This window comes from Sinohyriopsis cumingii, chromosome 3, assembly GCF_028554795.1.
Source record: "Sinohyriopsis cumingii isolate HCF-2022 chromosome 3, ASM2855479v2, whole genome shotgun sequence".
Taxonomy (NCBI): Eukaryota; Metazoa; Mollusca; class Bivalvia; order Unionida; family Unionidae; genus Sinohyriopsis; species Sinohyriopsis cumingii.
The window spans coordinates 138,519,369-138,538,076 of NC_142963.1; the positions used below are offsets into that span (position 1 = coordinate 138,519,369).

Sequence of the window (18,708 nt, forward strand, 5' to 3'; positions counted from 1 at the left end):
GTTGAACCACTGACACAATGCAGTGTATGATAAACTGCTGACACAATGCAGTGTGTTAAACTGCTGACACAATTCAGTGTGTTAAGCTGCTGACACAATGCAATGTGTTAAACTGCTGACACAATGCAGTGTGTTAACCTGCTGACACAATGAAGTGTTAAACTGCTGACACGATGCAGTGTGTTAAACTGCTGACACGATGCAGTGTGTTAAACTGCTGACACAATTCTGTGTGTTAAGCTGCTGACACAATGCAGTGTGTTAATGTTGCAGATGTAGCATTGAAACTGATCAAAATCAGAAAAAAGTGAAACCAAGAAATTTCAAGGTCAAGGAGAGAAAATAAGAGAAGAGGGGAATAAACTAACACAAATACAACCTACATCTGCAGTTTCAAAGCTGAGATAAAAATGTATGCATTTTATTTAAAGAAATTGAATGTCATGGATTTTTTAAATTTTTTATATAATCATACGTTTTTTTATAAAACACATTTATATAAGACATATTTATGTGTATAAAAATTACACACAGCATAGGGACTGTGACAGATGCAACATGGAAAACTGTTTTTATTGTGCTATACTTTTTAAAAACTGTTGTTCCTGATTTTGTGAACTGACTTTGTTGTTAACAAAGAAACACAAAAAGTAGTATTTACAGAATGTCTGAGATAGCTACCTTCGAAATGCATACACACAATTGAAAATAAGACTGTATTGTTTGGCAGCTAGCACCATGTGACAACTGTAACAGTCTCTCTGTCTTTAAATATAAAAAAATATACAAATGTTTCTGTCACAACACCAGATATCACTTAAGTCAATGACAGATCATAATAATTGATTTTAATTGTGCTAAGCTTTTAGGTATTGCATGACAAAATAAACAATTCTGAAAATAGTCTTTATATATATATATATATATATATATATATATATATATATATATATATATATATATATATATATACATACATACACACACACACATTTCTGGGCACTTTAAAAAAGAAAAAGCAAACCAATAAGATGGCAGAGATAATTACTTAAGATTCATCATGGCTTGATCTCTCTCTCAAGGTATCCATGTGATCTTTTCTCCTTTTATTCCCATTTGTTCCATTTATAAATGAATGTAAAACATGTCAATAAGTGAATAATAGAATAAAGCAGCATGCCGATGCATATGTAAAAAAAATGAACAAATTAAATAATGCAGTATGCCAATACATGTCAAATGTGTATCAATGAATAGAACCATATGTTAACATTCCAAAACGTATAAAACTGCAATATGTCAATGTATGACAGAAAATGCACAATGGAATACAGCAGTATGCCAGTACATGTCAAACAGTGTACAAATGACTATACCAATACATGTCAAAAAGTGTACAACTGAACAGAGCAGCATGCCAGTACATGTCAGAAAGTGTACAACTGAACAGAGCAGCATGCCATTACATGTCAAACAGTGTACAAATGACTATACCAATACATGTCAAAAAGTGTACAACTGAACAGAGCAGCATGCCAGTACATGTCAGAAGGTGTACAACTGAATACAGCAGCATGCCATTACATGTCAGAAGGTGTACAACTGAATACAGCAGCATGCCAGTACATGTCAGAAAGTGTACAACTGAATAAAGTCTAATGTAATAGGTCTTACTGAATCAAGTCAAATGTAGTACATGTCTTACTGAATCAAGTCAAATGTAATGCATAGGTCTTATTGAATCAAGTCTAATGTAGTACATAGGTCTTACTGAATCAAGTCAAATGTGGTACACAGATCTTACCGAATCAAGTCGGATGTAATACATATGTCTTACAGAATCAAGTCAAATGTAATACATAGGTCTTACTGAATCAAGTCAAACATAGTAAATAGGTCTTACTGAATCAAGTCAAATATAGTAAACAGGTTATACTGAATCAAGTCAAAATATAATACATAGGTCTTAAAGTTTAAAACCCCACAAAAATTAAAAAGTCACTGGCCGAATATTGAAAATTTTGAAAATGATGGAGACAAAAATGCTGGGGATCTCTAGAAAAGAAAATCATCTGAAGTATTTGTATAACATACTAATTAAAGTCATGATACAGTATCCATCCATCCATCCCCCCTCCCATACCTGTGGGGTGCACCAATGTAGAATAGTATACTGCTCTATTCAGTTGTACACTTTTTGATGGTAACAGGTGAAAAAGAATTGGAATTAGAGTCATGGAAAGCAGGTCAAAGTGACCTGGTTTCGGTGCTTGACATATGTTCATTCCAACATTTAAAAAATTCAGAATTAGCAATAATCTTTCGTTTAATTTTATATTTAAATTTTTACCACAAAAAGTATGTGTCATAACACTGTGTATTTATAGAATATTAAGCTTGCACTGTTATACGTTAGTTTTATATGGCAGCAATAATGGGGTGAAAGGAACATATTATAATGAGATCAGTCTTTGATTAAATAAATCTTTGATTTTGTGCTTGTAGCAGTCATATGAAGCATTGAGGATAAATACGAACACTGAAAATAAATACTTAAGGTAAATTAAATTAGTGAATCATCTTAAACAGTATCTTTAAAAATGTACAAAGATTTAACTCTTTGGAAATTTCCCAATTCACGGCGAATAATTCAAACACCATGTACCATGAAACATATTTTACTGGAAGACAACTAAGATGGGAAGCAGAGCTTTAAGAAAGTTGGCAAATGACATCTTGTGTGCAAAAGAAATATCTACTGTGCAGTTCACAGTACTCTCTCATCATAACCGTGTCCATCAAAGTCACGGATTTTATTGCCACATAATGAGACTGCCTTTTAATGAAGTATATGAAAAATAACTCCCTCATTATAATGCTGTCCATCACAGTCTTGAATTTTATTGCCCTATAGTGATGTTGCCTTATAATGAAGTAAATGATACAGCACTATCTTATCATAACTCTGTCAGTCAGTCTTGGATTTTACTGTCCTACAATGAGACTGCCTTATAATAAAGTATATGATACAGTATTCCCTTAGTATAATGTTGTCCTTCAGAGGCTTGGATTCTACTGCCCTATAATGAGACTGTCTTATAATGAAGTACACAGTACAGTATTCCCTCATTATAACATTGTCCAATGAAGTTATAGAGTGTACCATCTTAAAGTGACACAGCCTTCTCATGAAGAACATGACATAGTACTCCCTCATTATAACACTCTCCAATGAGTCACCGAGTCTATCACCTTATATTGATACTCCATTATAATGAAGAACATGATAAAGTTCTCCCTCTTTATAATACTCTCCAATGAGTCACTGAGTACATCACCTTATAGTGATACTCCATTATAATGAAGAACATGATACAGTGCTCCCTCTTTATAACACTCCAATGAGTCACTGAGTTAATCACCTTATATTGATACTCCATTATAATGAAAAACACAATATAGTACTCCATCTTTATAACACTTTCCAATGAGTCACTGAGTCCATCACCTTATAGAGATACTCCATTATAATGAAAAACATGATACAGTACTCCCTCTTTATAACATTGTTGAGTGCATCACTTTATAATGAAGCACTTGATTTATATCACTTAATTACCATTTAATTAAATGGGATACATCACCCAACTGGCATGACAGAAACTGTGTAATAATGAATGGTGTTATGAACTATGTAATAATAAATGGGATACATCACCCAACTGGCATAACAGGAACTATGTAATAATGAATGGTGTATTGAGAGAGAACTGTACTCTGATTATGCACTGTGATACAAACTCAAAACTGATTATGCACATGTTCAAACAAAACAACAAAACACATGTTCAAACAAAGTATAATGCATTAATGAACACAAAAATTACCAATAACCACTGTGATATTTTCAATGGAATAGACACATCTCAAATAAGACTGCATACATATATGATGTTATTGTTGTAGGGTTTAATGCCATTTTTCAGCACAAAATAGGCCATACATGGTGGCCAGTATTAATGGTGGAGGAAGAACCCAGGGAAAACTCTGGAAAGAACCACCAACCCACGAGAAGCTACTGGCATATATGATGTAGAAAGACTAAAATTTGCAATGAAAAAATATGACATAGAAAGGCTAAAAGTTGCAATGACATATATAATGTACAAAGGCTAAAATTTGCACTGACACATATAACATACAAAGGCTAAAATATACACAATATTCCTCAAAGAAGGAACATCAAACATTCAGAAAACATTCAGCAGCATACCTGCTGACCAGAAATGCATTTAACAAAAATCTTAAAACTTACCTATTTCAAGTTTAAAACAATATTTATGTATTATCTCACTTCAAAATTTGAAATTTTTCCAAATATATTTACATATTTATGATTAAAAATATAAAATATAAATCATTTTATGCAGGTGTCAAGAATGTAATGAGTATGATTAAAAGTCTTAAAAATAATGTGTGTCTTGAATGACTATCATATGTCATATATACTTACACATTCCATCCAATGACAAACAACACAGACCCAGACACAGAATGTATGTCATATATACTCACACACACATTCCGTCCAATGACAAACAACACAGACCCAGACACAGAATGTATGTCATATATACTCACACACATTCCGTCCAATGACAAACAACACAGACCCAGACACAGAATGTATGTCATATATACTCACACACACATTCCGTCCAATGACAAACAACACAGACCCAGACACAGAATGTATGTCATATATACTCACACACACATTCCGTCCAATGACAAACAACACAGACCCAGACACAGAATGTATGTCATATATACTCACACACACATTCCATCCAACGACAAACAACACAGACCCAGACACAGAATGCAGCATGAGATCAGGGTCTATGCTGTTTTGCTCTCCTGATTAGTCCTAGAAAACTGCACAGACCCAGATCTGCCAGTGCATTATGTGACTATGAAGTTTGCAACTCAAGCTAACTTATAATCAAGTATATACAGTATAAGGTGATATTTCTACCTGTTTTCATTTTCACAATATTTTCAACCTGGTAACAAATAGCCAAAATGTCTTTGTGTGGAAATGGGAATGAAATTATAAGACAAAGAACACGATAAATTAAATAACTAAATTTTAAAATATCTATCTAAATATGCAAATGTCGTATTTAACAAATTTCCACTTGCATAAAACAAAACAATGTTCTATGTGTCTAGAGTATGAATGAATTCACTAACCAAAATCAATGAAAATCAAACCTGCACAAAACTTTCCAGTAATTCATTCTCTGCTATACTAGTTTTCATACCATATAACTGATCAATTATGGGCTGCAGCTCCCTTCTTGCTGTGTGGCAGGAATTTTTTAATTTTTTTCTATATATATCTTCTGACATGTTAAGATTTCAAATGGAATCTACTTTATATGTGCAAATGTCATGACCACATATTCTGGACATGTATTGTTTTTTTTTATCAAATCTGCTATTCATCTCTGGCACAATCAAAGTTTGTAAGTGAAAAGCATAACATTGGTTGTCCAAGTAAACAGTACAACACTGGCTGTCCATTTGAACAGTACAACACTGGTTGTCCATTTGAATAGTATAACACTAGTTATCCACTTCAACAGCACAACACTGGTTGTCCAAGTGAACAGTATAACATTGGTTGCCCAAGTGAACAGTATAATATTGGTTGCCCATGTGAACAGTATAACATTGGTTGCCCAAGTGAACAGTATAACACTAGTTATCCACTTCAACAGCACAACACTGGTTGTCCAAGTGAACAGTATAACATTGGTTGCCCAAGTGAACAGTATAACATTGGTTGCCCAAGTGAACAGTATAATATTGGTTGCCCAAGTGAACAGTATAACATTGGTTGCCCAAGTGAACAGTATAACATTGGGCTGTCCAAGTGAACAGTATAACATTGGTTGCCCAAGTGAACAGTATAACATTGGTTGCCCATGTGAACAGTATAACACTGGTTGTCCAAGTGAACAGTACAACATTGATTGTCCAAATGAACAGTACAACACCAGTTGTCCAAGTGAACAGTATAACACTGGTTGCCCAAGTGAACAGTATAACATTGGTTGTCCAAGTGAACAGTACAACACTGGTTGTCCAAATGAACAGTACAACACCAGTTGTCCAAGTGAACTGTGTCACATTGGTTGTCCAAGTGACTCATTGTTTGTCCAAGTGACTCATTCATGTCCAAGTGACCCACTGGTTGTCCAAGTGACTCATTGGTGTCCAAGTGACTCATTGGTGTCCAAGTGACTCATTGGTGTCCAAATTATATTTCATGAAAGATAAGACAATGAATCCAAGGTCAAATTAAAAGTCTAATAGTCTGGCTTATCACAAGGAATCCAGGTTGTAATATTGAAATTTATTTTGCAAAAAAACAGAAGAGAATTTAACTCTAGGAGTCAATACATTCAGTTGGGAATTTAAAATGTCTAAATTCTCAGTGGGAGACAGTATGCTTAATCTTAAATTCAAACTTTTGGAACCCAGATAAATATAGTCAGGTTCAATATAGCTTACACAGAGGATCTCAAATGGGTAATGATTTAATATTGAATTTATGAAACGAGTTGAATAATGTCCAGCTTTTGTAAGACTGGGTGAGCACAAGCTGTACATTATTCAACGAGTTTCATAAATTCAATATTAAATCATTACTCATCTGAGATTCTTTTTATCACATAGGTTTTATTTCAGTGGAATTTATTTAGATAGAAGAATGAATAATTTCTTTCATTCTGACAGAAGATGCACCTTTCATCTGTTGTGCATAAAAAATAGTCCCAAAAAGTTGAATTAGTATTGACATTTTAAAGTAGATTATACTTTTCTTACAAACTCTAAGTCAAAGAATAAGCATCCTTTCAAACAAACAGAACTTTTCACACAGACAAAATCATTTTCAACAAAATGTCCAATGCTCATGATTTCACCCAGTTTGATGCAAAACTGGTTAGAATGCAGCAGACGGTCCATGTTTACGTATGCTAACATGTCACTTTCACAACTAAACATTTCCTGGATGCAGGAATTCCCATATTTACTGTAATGTAGAACAGCAGACTACAGAACATTCCGAGTCAGAATTGCATCACATATTTACCGTGTAAATATGCAGTGGTTGGATAAAGTTCTGTCAGTTTGGAGACTGGTTTGTGTCCACATTGTTCTGTGAACAGAGTTGAGCTTATTTACTTCTGTAAACCAACATTTAAACCATGCTTGTATATAGGGTGAATTCCAGGCTTCAGGTTTCCCGTCCCCCTCCAACCCCAACTTACACGATTTGCTATGAACTAAGCAATACCCTTAGTTTTACTTGTTGTTGTTGTTGTCTTGGGGTTTTAGCCATTTGTCATGTTATGATATGTTATACAATACATAACAAGTCCCTGTGGTTGTAAATTGGCCATATTCAGACAGATGATGCCATTTTCCCCCAATTCCTTTTATGAGTCGAATAAAAAAAATGGCAGCCAAAATGTTCATTGACAACAAAACATTCCCGAAGGTGGTGTTAAAAAAGTTTTTCCCATGATTGCAGCCAATCAGTAAAGAGAATATTGCACAATAATTTAATGGACTTATCTGGACCAATCAGAATCATATAAAATAATATGTTCACATGTAATAATATAAAAAATATGAAACTGCATATATTATACTATACAGATCGGGCTGAGGCTGATGTATTGATGGAAGTCCACAGGATCCATTAGAGTTTAAGTTTAAAGTCCAAATGTTTCATTCAAGTCCAGGTCATATTAAGTCCATCTTATAATTGTCAGGTCTCAAAGATGCATCTTGGTCTTCACTGTTATGTTGGACTGAGCAACATAAAAGTCCATTGTCTATTCAGTCCGAGTTTTTATTATTATGATTGGTGTTTAAATTATTATATGCTTGATGTCACAATGTTTAATTATTATGCTTAGTGTCAAGATGTTAATTATGCTTGGTGTCTGATGTTAACTTATTATGCTTGGCATATAGATGCGTAATTACTGTGCTTGGTGTCTAGATGTTTAATTGCTGTGTTTAGTGTCAAGCTGTTTAATTACTGTGTTTGGAGTCTAATGTTGAATTATTATGCTTAGTGTCTAGATATTTAATTATTGTGTTTGGTGTCTAGCTGTTTAATTATTTTGCTTTGTGTCTAGAGGTTAAATTATTATGATTGGTGTCGAGATGTTTAATTATTGTGCTTCATGTCTAGATGTTAAATTACTGTGTTTGGTGTCTCAATGTTTAATTATTATGCTTGGTGTCTAGACATTAAATTACTGTGCTTGGTGTCTAGATGTTTAATTATTATGCGTGGTGTCTAAATGTTTAATGAGATTCCATATACTAATTCTGGAAGTGCAAATATGCCAATCATGGAGTTGAAATGATCCAAGGGAGTTAAACTGGAATCCATAGTACAGTTCTGGAAAGCATCAATCTGGGAGTTTAGGTTAGCATCAATCTGGGAGTTTAGGTTAGCATCAATTTGGGACTTTAGGTTAGCATCAATCTGGGACTTTAGGTTAGCATCAATCTGGGAGTTTAGGTTAGCATCAATCTGGGAGTTTAGGTTAGCATCAATCTGGGAGTTTAGGTTAGCATCAATCTGGGAGTTTAGGTTAGCATCAATCTGGGAGTTTAGGTTAGCATCAATCTGGGAGTTTAGGTCAGCATCAATCTGGGAGTTTAGGTTAGCATCAATCTGGGAGTTTAGGTTAGCATCAATCTGGGTGTTTAGGTCAGCATCAATCTGGGAGTTTAGGTTAGCATCAATCTGGGACTTTAGGTTAGCATCAATCTGGGAGTTTAGGTTAGCATCAATCTGGGAGTTTAGGTTAGCATCAATCTGGGACTTTAGGTTAGCATTTTCAGTCCTGGTAAAGAAGAGTCATTCAAGTAGTACTGTATCAACCCAGATAATCAACTGGAGTCCTAATTATGATTATGGGTGTCCAAGAGGACTGTAGGAGTCCAGATAATAACTCTGTGTTTATTACATAATACAGAATTCTTGAAATTGATAGATTTTCAGAATTCAGAAAGTTTAGGGTATTGCCCTTAGCCAGATTCATGAGAAGTTTGAAGATTTATCAGCTATGACTCCATCTCCTTGAACAATTCGGTTTCATTCTTTTGAAAGTCCTGGAAATGATGTGTATTCAAAATGAAATTCTGACAGTTTAGCATATTATTTCAGGAGTAAAACAAACAATCATTCTTGGACCTGTTTATATGGCGTCTATAAAATCTGTCAACTTCGTCACCATCCCACTAAATGTCCAATGCCCCTGCAATGAACATTCTGGAAGTCTCGAAAATGTTTCTCATTCTGTATACAACTTTGACAGTCCTGCTGGTTATAGTGGAAGTCCAGACTGAAAGTCTAGGACTAGTTTTCCGAGATGGCTCAAAATCATTCAGCGTGGATTCCATCTCTTTAAATGTCATGACAACACTACAGAAACAAACAGCTCTTTAAAATGTAATTTTAGAAGTTTTCATTTTTTAAATACTCCTTATTGTCAATCCTAGCATAGGCAAGCGTGAAGTCTGGGGATTTTTCAGCATGATGTCTAGGTCATCAAATGCTTAAGGAGACCCTGAATCAAATAAACAGGAACTGATTGATGTTAAGGATACAGCTTTGGGGTGACTAGAAGAGGTCCAGATATCCAGCCTTCAACAGAATCTAACACATTTTGAAGATCTTCAGCACTAGTTCCATTTTATCACATGCTTTTGGAAACTGGATGTCAATGAATGAATGGATGCTGAGAGTTTGATTAATCATAAAGGCCAGAATGAGTCTGTCTGGAAGTATGAATAAATCTGGAGTGAAGATAAATAATTATTCCTGGACTGGATCCAGTGATGCCTGAAGATCCTTTAGCATTGCTTCCAGCTCATCAAATGTTTGGGAAACACTGTCCCTCATTCCTGCCTTGGGTTCTAGGTAAAAAATGGAAAGAAACAATAAAAAATGTCACCGCAAAATGGATTTGAGAATAGAAGGCTCAAGGTTTCATTCCTGCCATCTGTTGAACCTGGATCAACTAATAAATGTAACAGGATTTATTTTTATGGCCATGCTTTATATCGTTAGTAATTAAATCTAAAAGTGGTTCAGAAGAAAAGCATATTATTTGCTATTTTCTTAAAAGCTAAAATCTGCATTAAAAATAATTTGTTACAAGTGGCACTGACTACATGAAATATTTTAAAACAATATACAATATATGTGATAACATGTAAATGACAAATTTTATAGGCACTCTGATATGGAAACTATAGCAACTATTAAATATTATTTAGCCAGACATAGCTGACTTGCTTCAAACTATTCAAGTACAGTAAAGTTTGTAGCAATAAATTTCTACAAATATAAATTTATAAACTTAAAAACATATTTTCCTCTTAAAGCTAATATTTTTATTGGACATAATTTAAATATGTAAACAAATTCAAATCCTTCAATATGTTTATTAATGTGTCTTAGAGACACTTTTTATTGTTCAACATAGAGACTATTTTGCATTATTAACAAAACCCCACTTTTTTACCTTTCTTAAAAACATCTGCAAGGCTGTAATATTTCATTTCTATTGTACCCACTACTATTGTAATATTTCATTTCTATTGTACCCACTACTATTGTAATATTTCATTTCTATTATTCCCACTACTATTGTAATATTTCATTGCTATTGTACCCACTACTATTGTAATATTTCATTTGTATTGTACCCACTACTATTGTAATATTTCATCTGTATTGTACCCACCACTATTGTAATATTTCATTTGTATTGTACCCACTACTTTTGTAAAATTTCATTTCTATTGTATCCACTAGCTTTGTAATATTTCATTTCTATTGTACCCACTACTATTGTAATATTTCATTTCTATTGTACCCACTACTTCTGTAATATCACTTCTATTGTACCCACTACTATTGTAATATTTCATTTTTATTGTACCCACAACTTTTGTAATATTTCATTTCTTTTGTACCCACTACTATTGTAATATTTCATTTCTATTGTACCAACTACTACTGTAAATATAATTATATCATCAAATTATTATCAACCAAAAGTAGTATTTCTGGTACTTCTTTACTGTTTATATTACAAGTCATTCCTATAATCCCTAACATGTATTATTTTGTTATTCTTATATTTTTTTCTACTGAAGTTGATGCATCTAAATTCTGTTTAAGTTTAAGTCTATTTTGATACTTTCTTCTTTGAGGGGAAACATTCTACAAGACCTAACCCGATTATTCTAAGGTTACTTCCCAACCATGGATGGCACCCAAGGTAAGGTATAAAGGATGGTACTAAGTTCCATGGGTAATGTGTAAAGGATGGTACTAAGTTCCATGGGTAAGGTATAAAGGATCGTACTAAGTTCCATGGGTAATGTGTAAAGGATGGTACTAAGTTCCATGGGTAAGGCATGAAGGATGGTACTAGGTTCAATGGGTAATGTGTAAAGGATGGTACTAAGTTCCATGGGTAATGTGTAAAGGATGGTACTAAGTTCCATGGGTAATGTGTAAAGGATGGTACTAAGTTCCATGGGTAATGTGTAAAGGATGGTACTAAGTTCCATGGGTAATGTGTAAAGGATGGTACTAAGTTCCATGGGTAATGTGTAAAGGATGGTACTAAGTTCCATGGGTAATGTGTAAAGGATGGTACTAAGTTCCATGGGTAAGGTATAAAGGATGGTACTAAGTTCCATGGGTAATGTGTAAAGGATGGTACTAAGTTCCATGGGTAATGTGTAAAGGATGGTACTAAGTTCCATGGGTAAGGTATAAAGGATGGTACTAAGTTTCATGGGTAAGGTATAAAGGATGGTACTAAGTTCAATGGGTAATGTGTAAAGGATGGTACTAAGTTCCATGGGTAAGGTATAAAGGATGGTACTAAGTTCCATGGGTAAGGTATAAAGGATGGTACTAAGTTCAATGGGTAAGGTATAAAGGATGGTACTAAGTTCCATGGGTAATGTGTAAAGGATGGTACTAAGTTCAATGGGTAATGTGTAAAGGATGGTACTAAGTTCCATGGGTAATGTGTAAAGGATGGTACTAAGTTCCATGGGTAATGTGTAAAGGATGGTACTAAGTTCCATGGGTAATGTGTAAAGGATGGTACTAAGTTCCATGGGTAATGTGTAAAGGATGGTACTAAGTTCCATGGGTAATGTGTAAAGGATGGTACTAAGTTCCATGGGTAATGTGTAAAGGATGGTACTAAGTTCCATGGGTAATGTGTAAAGGATGGTACTAAGTTCCATGGGTAATGTGTAAAGGATGGTACTAAGTTCAATGGGTAATGTGTAAAGGATGGTACTAAGTTCCGTGGGTAATGTGTAAAGGATGGTACTAAGTTCCATGGGTAATGTGTAAAGGATGGTACTAAGTTCCATGGGTAATGCGTAAAGGATGGTACTAAGTTCAATGGGTAATGCATAAAGGATGGTACTAAGTTCCATGGGTAATGCGTAAAGGATGGTACTAAGTTCCATGGGTAATGCGTAAAGGATGGTACTAAGTTCCATGGGTAATGTGTAAAGGATGGTACTAAGTTCCATGGGTAATGTGTAAAGGATGGTACTAAGTTCCATGGGTAATGTGTAAAGGATGGTACTAAGTTCCATGGGTAATGTGTAAAGGATGGTACTAAGTTCCATGGGTAAGGTATAAAGGATGGTACTAAGTTCCATGGGTAATGTGTAAAGGATGGTACTAAGTTCAATGGGTAATGTGTAAAGGATGGTACTAAGTTCCATGGGTAAGGTATAAAGGATGGTACTAAGTTCCATGGGTAAGGTATAAAGGATGGTACTAAGTTCCATGGGTAATGTGTAAAGGTCCAACAACCATGTATGGTAGAAAGTTCCAAGAAAATGAAAATGTTCTAAGCATGTTTTAGCACCCACTTACCTAAAAGGCAGCAAGAAATGGGTTTCCTCAAACTAACGGCTCATATAATCAGTAAATGGAGATATTTACCACAGACTGTAGAGGCATGAATAATCAATCATATTGATTTACCACAGACTGTACAGGCATGAATAATCAATCATATTGATTTACCACAGACTGTAGAGGCATGAATAATCAATCATACTGATTTACCACAAACTGTAGAGGCATGAATAATCAACAATATTGCTCAGTATGATGTAACACAGGGGTCGGCAACCTACGGCAAGAGGTTTTGTGTGGCATGCAAACGACAGCTCAAAATCTTGATTTTAAAAGTGTCACTCTCTTACTGGTGGCATGCACTCGTTCATTTTGTAATTAATCAGGAAAAAAGTGGCACGCTATGTAAAATAGGTTGCTGACCCCTGATGCATCGCTTTTAATTTAATCCCAGTGAGTTCTGCCCATAGTCAATTGAGGTACTTGGTCAACTGGTAAACTTTGAAATAATAAAAAAATTTAACACTGAAAACAGGTATTTATCGACTAAAATAAATCCATGTACCTCATTTAAAATAATTATTCCTTAATTATTGGACACTGTTGTAAAATATCTTTCATCTTATGATATACATTTTTCTGGATTTTGTATTGCCACCAACCTCAAATTTAAAGCTAAGATCAAATGCCAATATGTCACAAATGTCATTTTAATCTGATGAACACTGACAAATTAGTATTAAGAAAAAGCCATATTGGTTTAGAGTGTTTTGTGGAACAGAGTTTGAGTTAGGTTATGGGTGTTTTATGAAACAGGGTTTGAGTTAGTGCTATGGGTGTTTTAAGCAACAGGGTTTGAGTTAGGTTATGAGTATTTTATGGAACAGGGTTTGAGTTAGTGTTATGGGTGTTTTATGAAACAGGTTTTGAGTTAGGTTATGGGTGTTTTGTGGAACAGGGTTTGAGTTAGTGCTTTGGGTGTTTTAAGCAACAGGTTTATGAATTGTGTTATAAAGAGGGAGCATTTAATTGTTCAGTGGAAAATTCCTGCTGTTTATTTATTCAAGAGACGGAGCATGTTTTAGTTGGAAAGTATTCAAACTGAGGAAAGACAAGTACTGAAATATGGTTGAATCCTACATTAAGTCCACATTAAGAAATTTCTAGCATCTTCATGTTGGATTTGTTCTTTTGTGGGTGGGGTTGCAAAGTAAAGATTTCCCAAATAAACTGATAGTTTGAGCATTGTTTCTTTTGGTCATTGTTCAGAATCCTCAGAAATGTTCAGATGAAAATCTTAATTGGCAAATATTTTGGTGTGGATATAACAAGATAGCAGTGATGCTCTGTATCATCTGTCAGACATTTTGACTTGCTAGCACTGTATCAAGGTAAGGTATAAAGGATGGTACTAAGTTCCATGGGTAATGTGTAAAGGATGGTACTAAGTTCCATGGGTAATGTGTAAAGGATGGTACTAAGTTCCATGGGTAATGTGTAAAGGATGGTACTAAGTTCCATGGGTAATGTGTAAAGGATGGTACTAAGTTCAATGGGTAAGGTATAAAGGATGGTACTAAGTTCAATGGGTAAGGTATAAAGGATGGTACTAAGTTCCATGGGTAAGGTATAAAGGATGGTACTAAGTTCCATGGGTAAGGTATAAAGGATGGTACTAAGTTCCATGGGTAATGTGTAAAGGATGGTACTAAGTTCCATGGGTAAGGTATAAAGGATGGTACTAAGTTCCATGGGTAAGGTATAAAGGATGGTACTAAGTTCCATGGGTAAGGTATAAAGGATGGTACTAAGTTCCATGGGTAAGGTATAAAGGATGGTACTAAGTTCCATGGGTAAGGTATAAAGGATGGTACTAAGTTCCATGGGTAAGGTATAAAGGATGGTACTAAGTTCCATGGGTAAGGTATAAAGGATGGTACTAAGTTCCATGGGTAAGGTATAAAGGATGGTACTAAGTTCCATGGGTAAGGTATAAAGGATGGTACTAAGTTCCATGGGTAATGTGTAAAGGATGGTACTAAGTTCCATGGGTAATGTGTAAAGGATGGTACTAAGTTCCATGGGTAATGTGTAAAGGATGGTACTAAGTTCCATGGGTAAGGTATAAAGGATGGTACTAAGTTCCATGGGTAATGTGTAAAGGATGGTACTAAGTTCCATGGGTAATGTGTAAAGGATGGTACTAAGTTCCATGGGTAATGTGTAAAGGATGGTACTAAGTTCCACGGGTAATGTGTAAAGGATGGTACTAAGTTCCATGGGTAATGTGTAAAGGATGGTACTAAGTTCCATGGGTAAGGTATAAAGGATGGTACTAAGTTCCATGGGTAAGGTATAAAGGATGGTACTAAGTTCCATGGGTAAGGTATAAAGGATGGTACTAAGTTCCATGGGTAATGTGTAAAGGATGGTACTAAGTTCCATGGGTAATGTGTAAAGGATGGTACTAAGTTCCATGGGTAATGTGTAAAGGATGGTACTAAGTTCCATGGGTAATGTGTAAAGGATGGTACTAAGTTCCATGGGTAATGTGTAAAGGATGGTACTAAGTTCCATGGGTAATGTGTAAAGGATGGTACTAAGTTCCATGGGTAATGTGTAAAGGATGGTACTAAGTTCCATGGGTAAGGTATAAAGGATGGTACTAAGTTCCATGGGTAAGGTATAAAGGATGGTACTAAGTTCCATGGGTAAGGTATAAAGGATGGTACTAAGTTCCATGGGTAATGTGTAAAGGATGGTACTAAGTTCCATGGGTAATGTGTAAAGGATGGTACTAAGTTCCATGGGTAAGGTATAAAGGATGGTACTAAGTTCCATGGGTAAGGTATAAAGGATGGTACTAAGTTCCATGGGTAAGGTATAAAGGATGGTACTAAGTTCCATGGGTAAGGTATAAAGGATGGTACTAAGTTCCATGGGTAAGGTATAAAGGATGGTACTAAGTTCCATGGGTAATGTGTAAAGGATGGTACTAAGTTCAATGGGTAAGGTATAAAGGATGGTACTAAGTTCCATGGGTAAGGTATAAAGGATGGTACTAAGTTCCATGGGTAAGGTATAAAGGATGGTACTAAGTTCCATGGGTAAGGTATAAAGGATGGTACTAAGTTCCATGGGTAATGTGTAAAGGATGGTACTAAGTTCAATGGGTAAGGTATAAAGGATGGTACTAAGTTCCATGGGTAAGGTATAAAGGATGGTACTAAGTTCCATGGGTAAGGTATAAAGGATGGTACTAAGTTCCATGGGTAATGTGTAAAGGATGGTACTAAGTTCAATGGGTAATGCGTAAAGGATGGTACTAAGTTCCATGGGTAAGGTATAAAGGATGGTACTAAGTTCCATGGGTAATGTGTAAAGGATGGTACTAAGTTCCATGGGTAAGGTATAAAGGATGGTACTAAGTTCCATGGGTAAGGTATAAAGGATGGTACTAAGTTCCATGGGTAAGGTATAAAGGATGGTACTAAGTTCCATGGGTAATGTGTAAAGGATGGTACTAAGTTCCATGGGTAAGGTATAAAGGATGGTACTAAGTTCCATGGGTAAGGTATAAAGGATGGTACTAAGTTCCATGGGTAAGGTATAAAGGATGGTACTAAGTTCCATGGGTAAGGTATAAAGGATGGTACTAAGTTCCATGGGTAAGGTATAAAGGATGGTACTAAGTTCCATGGGTAAGGTATAAAGGATGGTACTAAGTTCCATGGGTAAGGTATAAAGGATGGTACTAAGTTCCATGGGTAAGGTATAAAGGATGGTACTAAGTTCCATGGGTAAGGCATAAAGGATGGTACTAAGTTCCATGGGTAAGGCATAAAGGATGGTACTAAGTTCCATGGGTAAGGTATAAAGGATGGTACTAAGTTCCATGGGTAATGTGTAAAGGATGGTACTAAGTTCCATGGGTAAGGCATAAAGGATGGTACTAAGTTCCATGGGTAAGGTATAAAGGATGGTACTAAGTTCCATGGGTAATGTGTAAAGGATGGTACTAAGTTCCCAAGGTAAGGTATAAAGGATGGTACTAAGTTCCATGGGTAAGGTATAAAGGATGGTACTAAGTTCCATGGGTAAGGTATAAAGGATGGTACTAAGTTCCATGGGTAATGTGTAAAGGATGGTACTAAGTTCCATGGGTAATGTGTAAATAATGTGTAAAGGATGGTACTAAGTTCCCAAGGTAAGGTATAAAGGATGGTACTAAGTTCCATGGGTAAGGTATAAAGGATGGTACTAAGTTCCATGGGTAATGTTTAAAGGATGGTACTAAGTTCCCAAGGTAAGGTATAAAGGATGGTACTAAGTTCCACGGGTAAGGTATAAAGGATGGTACTAAGTTCCATGGGTAAGGTATAAAGGATGGTACTAAGTTCCATGGGTAATGTGTAAAGGATGGTACTAAGTTCCATGGGTAATGTGTAAAGGATGGTACTAAGTTCCCAAGGTAAGGTATAAAGGATGGTACTAAGTTCCATGGGTAAGGCATAAAGGATGGTACTAAGTTCCATGGGTAAGGTATAAAGGATGGTACTAAGTTCCATGGGTAATGTATAAAGGATGGTACTAAGTTCCATGGGTAAGGCATAAAGGATGGTACTAAGTTCCATGGGTAAGGTATAAAGGATGGTACTAAGTTCCATGGGTAAGGTATAAAGGATGGTACTAAGTTCCATGGGTAATGTGTAAAGGATGGTACTAAGTTCCATGGGTAAGGTATAAAGGATGGTACTAAGTTCCATGGGTAAGGTATAAAGGATGGTACTAAGTTCCATGGGTAATGTTTAAAGGATGGTACTAAGTTCCCAAGGTAAGGTATAAAGGATGGTACTAAGTTCCATGGGTAAGGTATAAAGGATGGTATTAAGTTCCCAAGGTAAGGTATAAAGGATGGTACTAAGTTCCATGGGTAAGGTATAAAGGATGGTACTAAGTTCGATGGGTAAGGTATAAAGGATGGTACTAAGTTCCATGGGTAATGTGTAAAGGATGGTACTAAGTTCCATGGGTAAGGTATAAAGGATGGTACTAAGTTCCATGGGTAAGGTATAAAGGATGGTACTAAGTTCCATGGGTAATGTGTAAAGGATGGTACTAAGTTCAATGGGTAAGGTATAAAGGATGGTACTAAGTTCAATGGGTAATGTGTAAAGGATGGTACTAAGTTCCATGGGTAAGGTATAAAGGATGGTACTAAGTTCCATGGGTAAGGTATAAAGGATGGTACTAAGTTCCATGGGTAAGGTATAAAGGATGGTACTAAGTTCCATGGGTAAGGTATAAAGGATGGTACTAAGTTCCATGGGTAAGGTATAAAGGATGGTACTAAGTTCCATGGGTAAGGTATAAAGGATGGTACTAAGTTCCATGGGTAATGTTTAAAGGATGGTACTAAGTTCCCAAGGTAAGGTATAAAGGATGGTACTAAGTTCCATGGGTAAGGTATAAAGGATGGTATTAAGTTCCCAAGGTAAGGTATAAAGGATGGTACTAAGTTCCATGGGTAAGGTATAAAGGATGGTACTAAGTTCGATGGGTAAGGTATAAAGGATGGTACTAAGTTCCATGGATAATGTGTAAAGGATGGTACTAAGTTCCATGGGTAAGGTATAAAGGATGGTACTAAGTTCCATGGGTAAGGTATAAAGGATGGTACTAAGTTCCATGGGTAA

At 35.5% G+C, this 18,708-nt stretch overlaps 1 protein-coding gene across 2 annotated transcripts in view; it reads right to left on the reverse strand.

The window, feature by feature from the left end:
• Positions 1-380: 380 nt before the first annotated feature.
• The window catches only part of LOC149803948 (uncharacterized), a 130,066-nt gene continuing 111,738 nt past the window's right edge, over positions 381-18,708 (reverse strand). For both annotated transcript variants that reach the window (XM_089953766.1, XM_089953764.1), the window contains one exon: positions 381-10,017. In XM_089953766.1, coding sequence (XP_089809892.1) covers positions 9,917-10,017 — 101 coding nt within the window. In that variant the 3' untranslated portion in view covers positions 381-9,916. The remainder of the gene's footprint in view (positions 10,018-18,708) is intronic.